At 35.4% G+C, this 17051-nt stretch overlaps 1 protein-coding gene across 9 annotated transcripts in view; it reads left to right on the top strand.

Annotated features, from left to right (window-relative positions):
- Positions 1-17051, top strand: part of CNOT4 (CCR4-NOT transcription complex subunit 4) — a 135599-nt gene that overhangs the window by 96573 nt on the left and 21975 nt on the right. For 7 of the 9 annotated variants that reach the window (XM_027770493.1, XM_027770491.1, XM_027770492.1 and 4 more), the window contains exons 9-10: positions 737-986; positions 1930-2427. In XM_027770493.1, coding sequence (XP_027626294.1) covers positions 737-986; positions 1930-2427 — 748 coding nt within the window. Of the gene's footprint in view, positions 1-736; positions 987-1929; positions 2428-7585; positions 9295-17051 lie in introns of those variants that run through there. The other 2 variants (XM_027770495.1, XM_027770496.1) reach the window with 2 other exon arrangements.

The following is a 17051-nucleotide window of genomic DNA, read 5'->3' as shown; positions in this document are numbered from 1 at the left end:
AAAATTATTTTAAATGATGTGTTTGAGAACCACTTGAGTAGATCTTCCTTTAGTTTTGTTGAAAACTGAATCTCCTAATTTGCAAAAGGATCTAGTCATTATGAATCAGTTATTCTCTTATCACCAGTTCAGGTAGTTCCAATAATTTGTTTGGTTCCTGGAAAACTTCCACTGTTGAGCAAAATATTGTAGTGGAATCCTGAATACAGAGAGTGAGAAATAGTCTTGTCTTTGTAATGTGAGAAGAATAATGGTGTCAAGGAAAGGAGACTAGTATAGTCTTTTCAGGATATTAGGTTTTGTTAATTTGTTTTCCAAGTTGCTTAGAGAACATGTACTTGCCTGAGACAGATAGGAGAGGAAGTGAGGAAGCATGTCCCGGGGGATGTCCCTTCTCCTCCATTTTGTTCTTGGGATTTTGGGCACACAGACACACATGCCTAGCACCTTTTCAAACCTTTGGTCCAGGACTTGAACCCTGCAGTCGGCCATGTGGGATTCAGCTGCCTTAAACACCACATCACCAGCTGGCCCAATATCAGTTTTTAAATAGAGTACATATACAAGTTAAAGATGAGATTGATTTTTCTGAAATTCAGTGCTTTCATTACAAAGTCTTCAAGTATCCTGATTTGAAGATCATTATCTAATACATTTAGTTGCAGCCTTTTCTGTTGTGGCTTATTTAAAAAATGATACATTTGTATTGATTCTTTTCTTTTCCTTTTTTATTTAGATATCTAACAGTGATACACCATCACCACCACCTGGTTTATCAAAATCCAACCCAGTCATCCCCATCAGTTCATCCAATCACAGTGCACGATCCCCTTTTGAAGGGGCAGTAACAGAGTCACAGTCGTTATTCTCAGACAATTTTCGCCATCCCAACCCTATTCCAAGTGGGCTTCCTCCTTTCCCCAGCTCCCCACAGACATCCAGTGACTGGCCTACAGCACCAGAACCACAGAGCCTCTTCACATCAGGTATGTCACAGTGGTACCTATCGAGTGTTGGTGATTAATGTACTGAAGACAGACTTCTCCTCCATTCTCCTCTCAGGATTTTGGGCACACACACACACACATGTATCCAGCGTGTGTTTTAAGCCACCGGGTCAGGGACTCGAACCATGGTTGACTACGAGGGAGTCCAGCAATGTAACCATTATGCCATCTTCTCATCCCCATGATACATTTTTGCATAGAAAAGCATGAAAAAGTACATCAGCTTTTCTGATGAATCATTAGATCCCTTTTTTTCATTAAAATACAGGTTTTTGGGTCCGGCAGGTGGTGTGGTGGTTAAAGGTGCTGGACTCCCACATGACCGACCATGGTTCAAGTGCTGGACCTAGTGGCTTGGTTTCTCACTTTCTCTTTCACTTTCTCTCTGTCCCTCTCTGGTCAAATGAAAATAAATAAAGTTAAATAAAATAATTCTTTAAAAAAAAAAAAAGTGACCTGTTTCAACCTTTAAAAAAATAGTTTTTTCTTAGTATATAAAGTATATATTCAAAATTAGTTGTCATTTATAATATACCTTTTTTATTAAATAGCTTTAGAATTAGAACCTATTGGATTACATTTATTTGTTTTGTTTAATGAATTATGCTAGTCTTGATTATGAATGGTAGAGAGTATAATTAGAGTGTCAGATTGAGTACTTCTCTCTGCCACACTGAGCAAAACCAGTCTATTTCATTCAGGTTTTAAAGTTAGTAATTAAGAATGAAATCACTGTTAGAAGTCTATGAGGCCTTTTATGATTAATTATATGATGTCAATTTGCTGAGAATGCATACAGATTTTGTATATAACTGATGTTAGTTTTTGATATGACGTGTTTAACTTTCTCTAGTTTGGATACTCATTAAGTATGAAAGTGAACTGTGTATTTTATAGTGATCACTGTTGTCTGTCTCAACAGAAACAATCCCAGTATCGTCCTCTACAGACTGGCAAGCAGCATTTGGCTTTGGTTCTTCAAAACAACCAGAGGATGACTTGGGTTTTGATCCTTTTGATGTCACTCGAAAAGCCTTAGCAGACCTAATTGAGAAGGAACTGTCCGTCCAAGATCAACCTTCCCTTTCGCCTACATCTCTTCAGAACTCCTCTTCACACACTACAACCGCCAAAGGTCCAGGCTCTGGATTCCTGCATTCTGCTGCACCTACAAATGCCAACTCTCTCAATAGTACCTTTTCAGTCTTGCCACAGAGGTTTCCTCAATTTCAGCAGCACCGAGCAGTTTATAATTCGTTCAGTTTTCCAGGCCAGGCAGCCCGCTATCCTTGGATGGCCTTCCCACGCAATAGCATCATGCACTTGAACCACACAGCAAACCCCACCTCAAATAGTAATTTCTTGGACTTGAATCTCCCGCCACAGCACAACACAGGTCTGGGAGGGATCCCTATAGCAGGTAGGTTCACTTAAAGCCTTTGAGAATTCATGAATAACTCATGTCTCCAGGTTGTTGGGGGGGTAGGGAGGGAGTAGCGGTACTTATTATTAGTCTTAGAAATTTATTTTAGAAAAATTAGTTTTTATTATAATCTAAAACATTTTTAATTAGATGGATGCCTTGTAATATTGAGCTTTATGAGGATGGTGGAGTATTATACTTAGTTATTGTTTGGAAGCATTTTACTTAATAGGGTAGTTACCAACCTTTCATATGGTATATAAATGCAAAAAGAAAAAAAGGAAAATGGGCTCTGAAATTATGGTGCTGTAAAGTCCAACAGCATGGTAAAAACAAACAAACGAAAACCCGATTTTATGTTCTAAAAGTAATGTGGTTAAAAATTTAAAAAAAAAGAAAAAACTACTGAAAGCGTGAGAGATAAAGCCACTCTCCAGCTACGTTTGGCAATTACTTATTTTGATACATATACACATCAAAACTGTGCTGTATTATGAATGAACTACTTAATATTTGAGAACTCTGATTATTAATGTTTTACAAACATCATATGTCACAGAAAAATACTTTCTGTGAAAAATTATTCGAGGGGAGATATTTTCCCTTTTGGTCTGTCATGTTTTTTATTTCTGAGGAAAAATGTTAAATATATATAGGGGTAATATATGTTTAATGCCAGAATACTTCTGGTTTTGTACTGCTACCCTTGAAGGTTTCAGAACTTTTGGACTTTAAGATCCCACATAACATTTTTTAGATAAAGTGTCTTCTATATTTAAAGGAGTCATTCTTAAATAATAGTTTTCTCATTTGCTTTGGGTTTTAGTGATGATGTAAAAGAGAGTTTACGCCTTTCCTGATTCTCAAGTAGAATAGAATCGTCCCTTCCTCTGTTACATAATTCATGTATTTTACTTTTATCCCTTGTCATGGCCTTTTAAGGTATGGCATGGCACCGTGTTACTGTAATAGGGTGCTGTACCAGCACGGTGCTCACACTCTTGTTTTTAGCAAGATTGATAGATGCATTTACAGAGATTCATTAAAATGCTTTGGCTCTATTCCCCTTGGGAAAACAATATTCCATGTTCTAGATAAGTAGGTAGGTTAAGAGAGTATAGTTTGTGGCTGTTGATCTAGTGAAGGTGATGTTTGATACAGAGAAGGTAATTTATATAAGTTTAATAGCACTAAAGTACTGATTTTGACATCTATGGAACTCGTGATATTTGTTCATTTAATTATAGTAGTTACTAGGTAATCCAGAGTGGCATTTTTCAGTCCTCTCTTTCTACATGATAATCACTTGTGAAACACTTAAGTGTTCAGTTCCTAGTCCTTTTTTTTCTTCCTTCCATTCAAGATAGCATATTAGAATGTAATTTTGTTCTGTTTTACTTTGTTTTAATCATTTAGAAATGTGGCATTTTAATTACTAGTAGTGTATCTCATACCTGATCGTAACATTAAAAGTTGAAGCTAAGTTCCCCTAAATATTTTAAACATTGAAAAATAAAGTATCAGACCAGTTACAATGGATATTTGGGTTCCCATTTGCCCAAAAGTGAACTGGACCACGCTGGGAATACAAAAATAGTGTAAAACATGGACACAACTTCCAGGTATTTTACAATGCAGATGAAGAGATAAAATTAAAACCATGTATGAAAGTGGTGACTCCATGTATGGTACTGGAATCTGATAGACATCAATGTAGCCTATAATTGTTGGGGAGGCTTCATTGAAGAAGTAGGAACTGATCTGTATTGTGGTACCTCTGAATTTGGGTTAGTAGTCAAGGAAGAGAAAAAGGCCTTAAATTGAAGGAAATCTCCTGAATAAAGCCATAGAGGCAGGAATTAGTGTGTCATAACAGTAAGAAGCAGAACTGCTTTCTGTGACAGGAGGTACTTAAATTATATACATGTAATGAGTGAGAAAATGAGGGATTCCAACAGCAAGGCAAAATGGCATGGACTTGTGATAGGGAGTAGGATGCCTTCATAGGACTCTAGTTCTTAGCTGTCTTCATTTTGTACTTTTATTTCACTTATTACGTCACCATCTTTGATGGATTATCTGTTCCAGTTTCATAGTTATCATATTGTCCATTAGCACCAAAGAACAGTCTTAAACCCAGTTATTTTAAGCCAATGGGTATTCTGGAAATGCCACACTGGTAATGAGAAATCACTGATTTATGAGTATAGTTGAGTGATTTGAAATCTTTACTAAAGTAGGTACTTGATTTAAAAAAAAGAAAAAAGACCTTAAATTATGGCCCTATCTTGATGGGTTTTTTGTTTTGTTTTGTTTTTCATTTAACCACATACCTTACTTAGAGCATTAAAAACTTTTTTTCAGAGATGCTAAAAATTAAGTCACCAGCTTTAGGTTCTGAATCATTATATTTGTTTGGGGGCAAGAAGAGTTTGTTATTGGCTGTGCATACTTGCATGAATTTAAATGGTGACTGTGATTAAGCTTGTTAGTAGATTCTTTTTTAAAATGGCTCTCATGACTAAAGAAATTTTAGTTTTAATGTATCAAAATATTTAAAATTATTAATAGGAGTCAAACCAGGTCTTGTGGCTTATAAATAGTTGTCAGATACCTCAAGAAACTGAATATGCTAAGCCTCAAATAGAATAGTTACATAATTGTAACAAGATGAGTTAGGATTTTCAGTAATTATCAGAAATGGTAGAAAATAAAAATTTGGAAAACTATATATCTTAATTCTAATTTGAAGCAATTTAATACCTAGATAACATCTACCTAATCTACCCTGAGTTATAACTCAGTTGTACTTGAGTTGAACTATTTTCTTTCTCCAATGAGTATCGTGGTATCTTACACAGGGTAGATGTTTATGAAATGCTTCAGTAGCCGTACTGTTGTAGTAGGACCTGATACTTTAAGATACATGTAGATAATGAACTAATTCTACACCAGACAAGGTGTGCATATTTATTCTTTAGATACTTGGAGCAAAATAGGGACCCTGACCTGAAGGATTGCACTTGAGAGGTGGCAGTCACCTTCGTGTCCTACAAATGCTATGTCTGTTTATTATATATTTGTATTTAAACTTTTATTTTTGGTTTGTTTCACTTAATTATTAAAGCTTTACATATCTGAAACCTATCATGGGAGAAACAGTTGCCAGAGGTTTGACAGGAATGTGGCTTCGATTTCCTTTGTCTAATTGAAAACATTTTTGTGTTTAAATTAGTTATTTCCTTAATTAGATGAAATCTTTTTAGCAGCATTTCCTGGGCTGCATATCTGGTTTGCCAAGTTTAGAAGGACTTTTTTAAATATTCTTGGGGAAAACTTTGATTGGTGGGCAGTTACAGTAAGTTCATTCAGATTTTTTCATTATTGGAATCATGTGCCTTTATTCCAAAAAGTGACTTATCTTGTCCAGCTCCCTTCATTTAGCAATGGTAAAGCTGTGTTCCAGAAAGCTTAAGTAATTTGTTAAAGGTCACACATTCAGTTAGTATTAGAATTAGGATAAGAACCCAGATCTCAAGTTTCAATAATGGAAATGTTTTTGTGCTACAACACTGCTACTCTTCTTCATAGATGAAGATCACTGGCATATGCTTTAACTTGGCTTCTTTCCCATAGAAATTGATTTTTGCTCTCACACACTTGTAAGTCCCTTTTTATTAACTGTCTATTCATAAGACAAATTGGCCCAGCTCAGGGATAAGGTCTACAGTTACAAAATAGAATGAAATTAATTGACAATCAGTCTCTTACTTAGTTATCTCATTAGTACCATGTTCTCACAAAGAACTCCAGTTTAAATTTGCTTTGTGTACCCTTCTTACTATATACTTGAAGTTTTAGAATCTTTGTCAGTTTTCTGATAAACTATAACCTGTTCTATGATTGAAAGATTCTTTGTATGCTTTGTCAGTTATATGTAATTTTGCCATTTTGTTTTTCACAGAACTCTCTGCCAAAATATTTTTATTTGATAGTGCTAAAGTTTATTTGAAAAACAAATAATAGTAAATCTGAATCTATACACAAACTTTTGAAGCTGTTTAGTATTGGATTTTTTCCCCCATATTTTTGTTAGTTCAGATTTTACTTAGGAAAGGGCATTTTTCTTTGAATTTTCTTTTGTCTGTATTAACTACTCTGGCAGTGACTTGATTGAATTTGAGTCATATGTGAAACAAGTCACTTGTAGTCAAATAATTATCAATTATAATTAGGGAAACTGATCTCATTCATGTATTGTTCTCTGACCTAGAAGTAGTCATCTCACTTTCAGTCAATTGGATCATTGTATTGTTAGCATTTTACAGTTTTGAATTACTTTAAAAGTACAAATTGGGGAACCAGCAGTTAGTGTAATGGCTATGTCGCTGGACTCCCACATAGTCGACCACGGTTCGCGTCCCGGACCCGGTGGCTTAAAACTCATGCCGGGCGCATGTGTGTGTGCGTGCCCAAGATCCCGAGAGGAGAATGGAGGAGAAGGGATTGCGGCGTGACCATCCCCCCTGGGGGGTGATTTCTCGCTTTCTGTCTCTGTGTCTCTGTCTGTCTGGAGAGCACACGTGCCCTATAGCGAAAACCTCTCAAAAAAAAAAAAAAGTACAAATTGAATTTCCAGAAGCTGTTTGTTAATTTTCTAAATTAATTTTGATCTATTATTTCATTTTTTCTAATGCATAATTTATGCTTTTAAAACATGGATTTATTGTTTTCATCTTTTAAAAACTAGCTTTTCTCTTTTATAAATGAAGTTTTAATTTTTTCACAAAATACCATTGACCATTAGGAGTATCTACTTATAAGGGGTCCAATTAGCTTGGAAAAGAATGGCTTTCCTGGTCATTTATTTATTTATTTATTTATTTAGGTAGTGTATTTATAATCTAAATCATTATATTTGATCTTATCTCTGATATAGTAGTAAAATTAAGGGTGTGTTTAGAGTGTAACTACTTATTAGGTACTTGCTAAGTTTATATTTTGAAACTCATGTCTTCTGTTTCACACCCGGATTCCAGTCATTAAGCATGTATTTTGTATATGTATCAGTATTCCAAGTATTGAAGTCATTTTTTAAAGGGACTGTTAACAAATCTGGTCACCCGTAACTAGACCATGACTGACTTTTCCACAGGGGAAGAAGAGGTGAAGGTTTCGACCATGCCACTGTCAGCCTCTTCCCATTCATTACAACAAGGACAGCAGCCTACAAGTCTCCACACTACTGTGGCCTGACAACAGAACTGAGAGGAGAGGATTAGACTCTGGGGTGCTTGCATGGGCAACCGGATTTTTGCATGATTCCTTTCTGATTTTGCATTTAATGTATACACCCAAAAGAGCCAACATAAACGTTCCTCATGCCTACAACTAGTGTGTTACCTCATAGTTGCTAAAGTATTTCTTCATTAGGCCTTTAACATTTATTAGCATAACAATTTTGGCATTGTTTCTCATGAGTGATACTATTTTTAACGCATACAAATAAACTTGTAGCACTAATTAAGATCCCAGATGAGATTAGCTAGAATTGTTCTTATTTTGGCTCTATTATTGAAAATATACAAAAGTAATGGTAGTTCTTGTTTTCTGATATGTGAAAAAAATGGTAATATCCTACTCGTGAAACATTTGGAAATTAAGAAAATAATGTCTATTGCATTCTTTGAATACTTTAGAAGAAAGAATACATATAAAACACAATTGGTGGTGTCATTTAATGCTCAGAAGGATATTGTCATCAATTGTTCATAGTTGTCTGGATTTATATCCTATATTATGCATTACATGTGTAGAAACTGTTTTGTTCTCTCATTTGCACATTTGCACTTTCTTTTTAATGGTTGTTAATTATACATAGATGGTTAAAAGATAATTATTATAGCCTAAATGCAATATAATCTCTTTTCTAATGCACTGCCTAGTATACCAGGAAATGCCTCAAAAACAGAATTTCAACTTATAGTTGACCTATCAGAAACTTGAATATGGGGTAATCATTGTATGTGAGAAGCAACCGTAGTAGTGTAACATTTTTATTGAACAAACATAGTTCTGTGGAATATTTGGAAATTTCGTTGTTTGATCATTAAAATGTGGTAATCAGACTGTATTGTAAGTACCTGACCAGAATGAGACTAAGGTGGAAGATAAGAGATTGTATATCTAAAGTTTGGCCACGTAAGTTGTAATAGATAACTTTAGTTAATCACAGAGAATAGTGGAGTACTTTGTTAGGATGTAATGTGAAATGATGTTTTTGAATTATACAAAATTTATTGAAATAGTTTTAAAACTAATAATAAAAGGAAATAAATTGAACTCAGTTCTGAGCAGTGGACAAAAGCCGTTTCAGAAATATGACCATATTCTGCCTAAATGAAGCATCTGAGAAGAAAGGGAAAATCAGACCTCCTCTTGAGATTTTTAAAAAAACAAATGTAATAAAAAGGTATGCCTTAATTTGTTAAGAAATAATGAAAGGGATATATGAATACCAAAAAGAAGTCTAGAGAATTAAAATAATAATAAATACCTTATTAGGTGATAGTGTCATGTTGGAGTTGTCAAGGTTGCCACTATATAAAGATCTGATTATTTTCTATTAGATATAATGTAACAAATTAAATGGCTTTATCCTGAGGTATCTTATAGTAAACCAAAAATCTTTCCTTAGATTTGGTTACCTGAGGGGGCAGAAACAACTAATTAGCCATTTTAAGTTATTTTTGTAAACTTCAGCATAAATAGTAATCTCTGATTTCTCTTTAGAAGTGACTACACCATTACAAGACAATACCAATTGAGAAAATACCAATAAAATATTGTAGACTCATTAAACATGAGCCTTTTATCATAGCTTAATTTAATTACGATTTCTTTTTTCTCTTTCTTCTTTTCTTTTCTTTTTTCTTTCTTTCTTTCTTCTTCTTTTTTTTTTTTTTTTTTGCTGTAAGAGGCTGATTTCAGCGTGTCTCCTGTGAAGCTAAGTCTCTTGGACTTTGTTAACAAACTCTGTCTCCTTATAAAACTGTTTAAGCTCATAGCATTCTCCAGCCATCGTGTAAGCAAGCCTTTCATTGCCTGGATCTTCTTGCAGAAGATAGGAGGTTTTTAGCTCCTAGTTACTCACTTCTCAGTCTAGAGAAATATACCTCTTAAGCAGTTTTTTCCCCCTGGTAGCTTTCTCTGTCCTTTCTCATTCATAGCCAGTGCAAAAAAAAAAAAAAAAAAAAAAAAAGTCAGGTAGTTTGTCCACATTTGCTACTCCCTGAGTAGAATATCAAAACTATCTCCTTGCCTATTTTTCCTCTTTCCCACTTCCAGGAACACCATAAATCAGGAAAATGATTCTTGAACAGTTAGATTTCAGCTTCTAATTTTTTGCATTGAATGGCTAAAGATGATCTTTTAACTTTGTAATTCGTAGACCGTATAAATCCTGTTTGCTTACTTAGTATTACATTTAATAGTTTTCTTAGACATTGAAATCTTGAAACCATAGTCATACTTTTATAGTAAAGTACTGAAAATATTACACAACACTAGAAAGAAAATACCACATAGCAAGAAAACTAAAGCCAAAACAATGGTAAAGAGTAAAGAATGAGAAAATTCTGGGACCAGCAATTGGCTATGTCGCTGAACTCCCATGTAGTCGACCGCTGTTTGAGTCCCAGACCTGGTGGCTCAAGATCACGAGAGGTTAATGGAGGAGAAGGGATTGGGGTATGGCCTACATCTCCCCTGGAGGGTGTTTTCTCGCTTTCTATCTCTCTGTCTCTCTCTGTCTTTCTGGCGAGCACACGCACCCTATAGCAAAAGAAAAAAACAACAAAAAAAACTCTCAAAAAAAAAGAATGAGAAAATTCTTAGAAAGCTTCTAGTTCATTTTTGATAAATTCCTGAATGATCCATCATGTTCAAAGGAACCTTTATATATGTTTTTTACATCTTTAACCTTTATAAAGTGATTAATCTTTACCTTAACACAGGAATTTTTAACCTGGAGATCAGAAGTCAGTACATGCCAAATTGTGGGTTTATGTGCATATGCATATGTCCACTTTTTCCTGGGGAGAAGATCTATAGTTATTAGATCTGTGAAGAATTTGATTTGATGACACTCTAACCCCCTCAGGGAAAACAAACAAACAAACTGCTGCCATGAAACAGTTCTTAGTCCCATTGTAGTAAATAGAGTCCTTCACCAAAGGACCTTAGTCCTATGAAGAATGTCAAATGCCTCTTTACTCTATTTTCTTTCTATTTCCATTAGAAAATATTTTCTGATTAATAATGCTTTTCATTCTACTGTCGCATTTTGTTTTTCCAGGTGGTATTTTTATATATTCTCCCATTGTTTCAACAAAGCACTAGTTTAATTAAGTATTCAAGTAATTATTCTGAGTAGTGGACCTGAGAGAGGGATACAAGATTGAATAAAATACTAATCCTGTCATAACGATGACAGTCTAGTCTGATTTCACATTATTTGTATCAGGACAGCTCTTGATATATTCTGATCACAAGAACAGCCATAGAAGTTTAGATTCATTTTCTTGTTCATCTCTCTCAGAAGCCGTCTTGACAGTGGCAACAAAGGGTATTGAATATTTTAAGCTTTAAAATAGGGTTGACTGTCGAACAACATGGAAGTCAGGGACATCAGCCCCACACACAATCGAAAATCCATGTATAACTTTTGATTCCCCAAGATCTTAACTACTAGTGGCCTATTGTTGACCAGATGCCTTACCATAATACAATCAATTAACATATATTTTATGTTAGATGGATTAAATACTGTATCCTTATATAAGCTAGAGAAAGAAAACATTATTAAGAAAATCAAAGGAAGAGAAAATATTTTGCCAGCACTAGGTTGTATTTTCCAGTGTGTTTATTGAAAAAAATCTGCCTATAAGTGGAACTGCACAACTCAAACTGGTGTTATTCTAGGGTCAAGTGTGTATGATAATTTGGAAGGAGGTGAATATTCCTTAGTAGGAAAGACATAAATTCATGATTCTAATTCATGCATGTGCCTGTTACTCTTCACTTAGCATCCTGGGAATTGAGCAAAACCCTTCTATATGTATGTTTAACAAAAACAACTGCAATGCATTTTGTACATTTCCGCTGCTACGGCTTCTATTTATATGGTATTCCAAGGACCTGAAGGATTGCCAAAACTCTTTACTGCTGTGACAGACGTCAGTAGGGATACTCCCAGAGAAGTATTGCCTCAGAAAGCTAAGAGAAAGGAACAAATTGCAGTAAAATTGAAATTTTACAAAATTAAGACCACCGTGTCGGTACAGTAAAGGGGTGAGATCGAACTTAAGACCAAAGGCAGAGATTGGCGTGCTATGTAGGAGTTGGGAGGGAAGGACAGGAAGAAGATAGGTACAACTAATGTGTACATAGGTATTATAGGTAAGCTGGGATAAGTGCGCTTAAAGCTTTGAAAACTAGGAAGAAGAGTTTAGTCTTGATATAGATGTGGGCGGTGTACTACTATAGAGTCCTTGGTAAAGATATAACTTGATTGTAGTGTTCTTCTTAAGAAGAATAATTCAGTACTATTGTAATTAGGACCAGTTAGAAAGCAGTTCCGTTATGATGTTACTGGCTAGTACAAACAGATTGGCTTAGGGTAGAGTAATAATAGTTGGAATATTTAAAATCAGAGCATATAGGGCCGATTGAAAGGAAGAGATTGACGGTGCTGAAAAGAAGGTACATATATTCAGTAGAATAATAGATTTAGTCAGGTGGGGGGGGGAGAGATAAGCTCCTGAGATGAGTTTGTCATTTAACTTTAGAGATATATTTTCCTCTCTGGTTTATAAGAACAGTGAGAAGATCTGGGAAAGAGAGTGAGATTAGAGAAGATGAGAGCAGATGAGGTTCGTATCAGTAACTCCTAGAATGTATCATTGAGAATGGGAGTAAAAGAGTGGAAGTAGGAGTTTGTTTTAAAAGACTTTTTAAAAATATCCTATGAGAATAAGTACATTAGAAGTAAATTAAAGAATTGTTGTGTAAAGATAAGGATTAGCCCCAAATTTAAAACTCTATAGTCTATTTATGGTTTTGTGTATTCCTCTGGGTTAGCACAAAGCATCAGGAATAGAGAAAGCAAATATTTGGAGTTTAGATAGAAAGTTAAAAACAAGAACATAAAGTTACTGTAGAGGTAACATGGAAATACCTGCTCTTGTAGTCAAGAAGAGTCCACTAAGGCAGTTAACTATGAACCAGTGATACAAGTGATGTGGAATGGAGTTGGCTTTTAGAGTTTGATGTGTTCTAAGAACAGGTTAGTGTCTGGAATATGACAGGTCAGGAGACTGGGCAGTGCTAAATGATGAGTGAGACCCAGGAAAAGGATGGTAGTTGGATGTGTTAACATTAGGGCTGGAGGTTAGAAGGCTAACTTTCGTAATCCCCTTGTGGTCTCTTTTCTACCCCATTTATTTCCAATCATTTCATGAGAGTAGTAAGTGAGACTGTGTGAGAGAGAAGCATAGTATTGCCTGGGGAATCCTGGTTAGGTGTACGCTGAACATGTGCCAAAGGACAACTTCCTTCCTGAAAGCATGGTAGGAGGAGATGGAAGAGAGTGCTAGGGAAAGCCTGGGCAAAACCAGGAATGAGATTAAAGAGGTGTAAGTAAGAAAGACAGGTGAGTGTGAGAAGCTGGTAGAAATGTTACTTATGCTGTGAAAGGTTTAGACAGAGAGACTCTAAATGTGATGCCAGGTAGTTGAGGAGCCCATATTAAGCTAGCTTCCCCCAGACTGTTAAGCAAACAGCAAAGCTTTTTTTTTTTTTTTTAAGACATAGGCTTTTCACCTCATGAAGGAAAGGTATCTCAAGTATCTTTTCTTACATAATTGGATTAGGCTATTCCTCTATATGTAGCAAATGAGAATTACAAGAAGTATATTGGTGAAGAGTAGAGAGAAATTAATTTTATCATAACAGCTTATAAAAATATTTTGATAATTTCCCCCCAAAGAGAATGTATCATGATTAAATATTAAATGATCATGTGAGCAAATAAAGTCTACAAATTATTGGACTCATATACCTTTGGTCCTTATATTTTGTATTCTTAGAATGTGACTTTTAGGAAAAATTGCTGAAGATGTAGTAGAGTAGGGATGAAGATACGTATCTTTTTCCTCCTTATACAATTAGTAGCAAATATCCCCAATTTAGAAGCAGCCTTGGTTTCCTGTCACTAAAATATTTTTAAATTCATCAAACTTATTTCCATATATATCACCTGAGTTATCAGCCGTAACATTTTAAAATGATACTGCTTTGAAGTACAGATCATTGCTCAGGAATTCTGTGTTGGTGAGACCATGCTGATGATGGATCGAAAACCCACTGCTCCCTGGACCTCCTCACTGCCCTGAGATTTGCTGCCACGAGCATTAATCTAGCTATTAATACCTTACGTGGTTGGTTGTACTCACTTTCTTAATTAGGAGCCACTACCAAGGAATCACTCTTGACAAGTCAAGATTCATTAAGAAATTCATTAGAAATTAATTCTGCTTCATGGTCTACCCTGGGTTGAGTTACATAAAAACCTGTTTTACATCTGTTAGGTACCTAGAACTGATGACTGAGCCAAAGGATTTTAAGCCACTCGAGAGTTGCACAGCAGTACACAGAAGTTCCACAAAATAGCTTGTAATTGTTGACTTTGAGAACCAATCTATTTTCTTCAGGTTCCTGGTGATCACACTTGTAAAGCAGCTAGTGACTTCACTGTCTTTGTCCATTTCACATGCTTAAAGGTGGTTCTAAAGATCTCTGGAAGCTTCAGGCTGATTCTGGAGTATATGTACAGCAGTTTTGTCATCCCAGCTCCTCTTTGGTACTCAGATCCACAATTGTGCCATTATAAAGCAACACCTCCAAAAGCATATCTCTAAATACCCATTACTTTCTCTTTATTTTTTATAAAAGTAAAATTCATAGAGCATATGACTACCTACTTTAAAGTATCCAGTATTGTTCTTTAGTTAACTTAGTCAAAAGAGCTGGACTTACATGGCCGACTGCGGTTCAAGTCCCAGACCTGATGGTTTTCTCTCGCTCACTTGCTCGCTCGCTCGCTCTCTGGCCAAATTAAAATAAAGTTAAATAAAATCTAAAGTAGTAATAGTAATTAAAAATATATAAGAATAAGTAATGTGCTTCAGCTGTGAGAATCTTGCCTATTCCCTGTTGGGACTGTGTGGTAATAGTTGCATCTAGACTCAGTATTTTACCCAGTAGGCTGAAAAGGCAAGTGTTAAACTTTAAAAGTTCCATAGTCCACATTTCTGCACAGTGGTACAACTTCAACTTCAGCTTGTGGATCAGGCAACTTTTATACCACCTGGGGCCAAAGCAGGGAGTTATAGACATCTGTGTGGGGTTTTATATAATGTCATCTTCAGTTAAATTATCCACTTAGTGAATATAGTAAAGGGAAAAGTCTCATGCCATTTCTCTATGACTTTTTACATTCCTACCATGTTTTGATTAATTCATATGTTCTGGATAAATGCAGTATTTTTCTTCTTCTTTTTTTTTTTTTAAGGAAACAAAGACCCTTTTTGGTCATCTTTTTTTCTGAATAAATATTTCATAACTTTTTTTCATCAGATTTCACTCCCACTACTAAGTGTACCCATCCCATGTCACATTCTTTAGAAAACCTAAGGAAAAGATAATTAAGAAAATAAGATCTGTATAAGAATCACGACTCTTCAGAGTTAACAGTAGATATAACATAGTCTTTAACAATCCTTGTAAAGATAAGACTCAGGAGGACAGTGATTAGTGAATTGTCAGTCATTTTCTTTTCTTTTTTTTTGTAGAGTTTTTTCTATAGGGCACATGTGCTTGCTGGAGAGACAGAAAGTGAGAAATCAGCCTCCATGGGAGATGGCCACACTACAGTCCCCTCTTCTCCATTCACCTCTCAGGATTTTGGGCATGCAAGCACATGTGCCTGGCATGAGTTTTAAGTTGCTGGGTCCAGGACTCAAACTGCGGTCAACTATGTGGGAGACCAGCAACATAACCATTATGTTATCTGCTGGCTCTTTGTTGGTCATTTTCTAACAAGCATTTCAAGTTTCTTTAGCCCCCACTATCTGAATTTGCTTTTTACATTAAGCTCAGTGGGGCAGAGAACTTCAAGATCCAAGATAGATCTCTTCCCTAAATATTGTTGAATCTTAACAGTTTGATTATTATATTCGTTTCGTCGAGTCAAGGGCTTTCCATTGTCAGTGTAAATAATGAATGAAGGCTGTCAAAATGCCCATCACCGGCAGCTGTTACCATAGATCCTGTGAGTTGTTAGATTAGCCTTGTGTTAAATTTACCCCAGTGATCTTGGAGTAACTTTAGGAGAGGAAAAATTATGACATTGCAAAGATTCTTAATGTAGACTTAAGTAAATCACTTGATTGCCAATGTCATAACCATAAGTAAAATAAAGAGTAAAACAGAGATGGGATTTAATCTACCCAGGATTTTCTTGCAGTACCAAAGAGCATTTAAGGACCAACACACATACCCACTAGATGGTTGACATTTCTTATAAAAAGAAAAAAATACTGTACTTCCACCAAGATATATTACCTTCACACTTACTGAAGAAGAGCTACTCTATGCCACACTGATAGCCTATCTACTAGGTGTTTTTGTTGTTTTCAATCAAGGAGATGGCTGTTTTCAGCATAATGAATCAGGAAAGCTCCAAAAGGATTTAAAGATGATAATAACCACCACCATACCCAAGAAGAAATGCAAGAAAGCTGACTGCAATCAACTTTGGTAGCCTAGTGCCATTTCCTAATGTGGTGAGATCTTATCTCAAGGACTCTACTAGTATTTACGCTGCTACCAGTCTTGCATACTAAAGGTCTACAGAGCAGATACAGTGGTCTGGAACTTTATTGAGGTGTTCTTAAAAATTGTCATGTTAAATGTCATTTACAGGGTATCCTGACACCCTGAAACTATTTAGTTTTTCCTTTATTACATCTGTAAGTTGAGTACAGGCTTGGGTTATAACTAATCTGCCAAGTAGGTGGGGTTCTCGTTATCCTCAGGCTGAGCATTGGGTTGTATGCCATTGTTCCATTACATCTTCTCTATTAAAATAATAGTTTTTATTAAAATTACAGATTATAGATGAAGGACTGCTACAGATCCCCTCCTCTAATCTCCATTTAGAGTAGGATTTGCTATTATTTACATTTCTTTTTACTTCCAAATTGTTAATGTTCATTAATTAACCTTACTCTAGTGTTCCCCTGGTCCCAGTCTGGTGTAACATATCTTGAGTTTTAGTTTAAGCAGTGCTGTTAGGTGTAAACTTCTAAGTCCTCATGTATATTTTAAATGGTAGTGATTATTTAATTGGAATGAAGCATGGTACTATAATAAGCAAGAATTTTACATCATTTCCAAATAAATACACAGGGGCTTGAAAACTCTTTTTTATCTCAGTTGTCAGTTGTTTTTGTTTGTTTGTTTGTTTCCCCCCCCCCCCCCCCCACTTTTTTTCTTTTGGG

The sequence above is a fragment of the Tupaia chinensis genome, unplaced genomic scaffold (genome assembly GCF_000334495.1).
Source record: "Tupaia chinensis unplaced genomic scaffold, TupChi_1.0 Scaffold000140_1, whole genome shotgun sequence".
NCBI classification, from domain to species: domain Eukaryota; kingdom Metazoa; phylum Chordata; class Mammalia; order Scandentia; family Tupaiidae; genus Tupaia; species Tupaia belangeri.
Note: the sequence above shows the minus strand (reverse complement) of the source record. Positions and strands in the feature narration are given on the sequence as shown.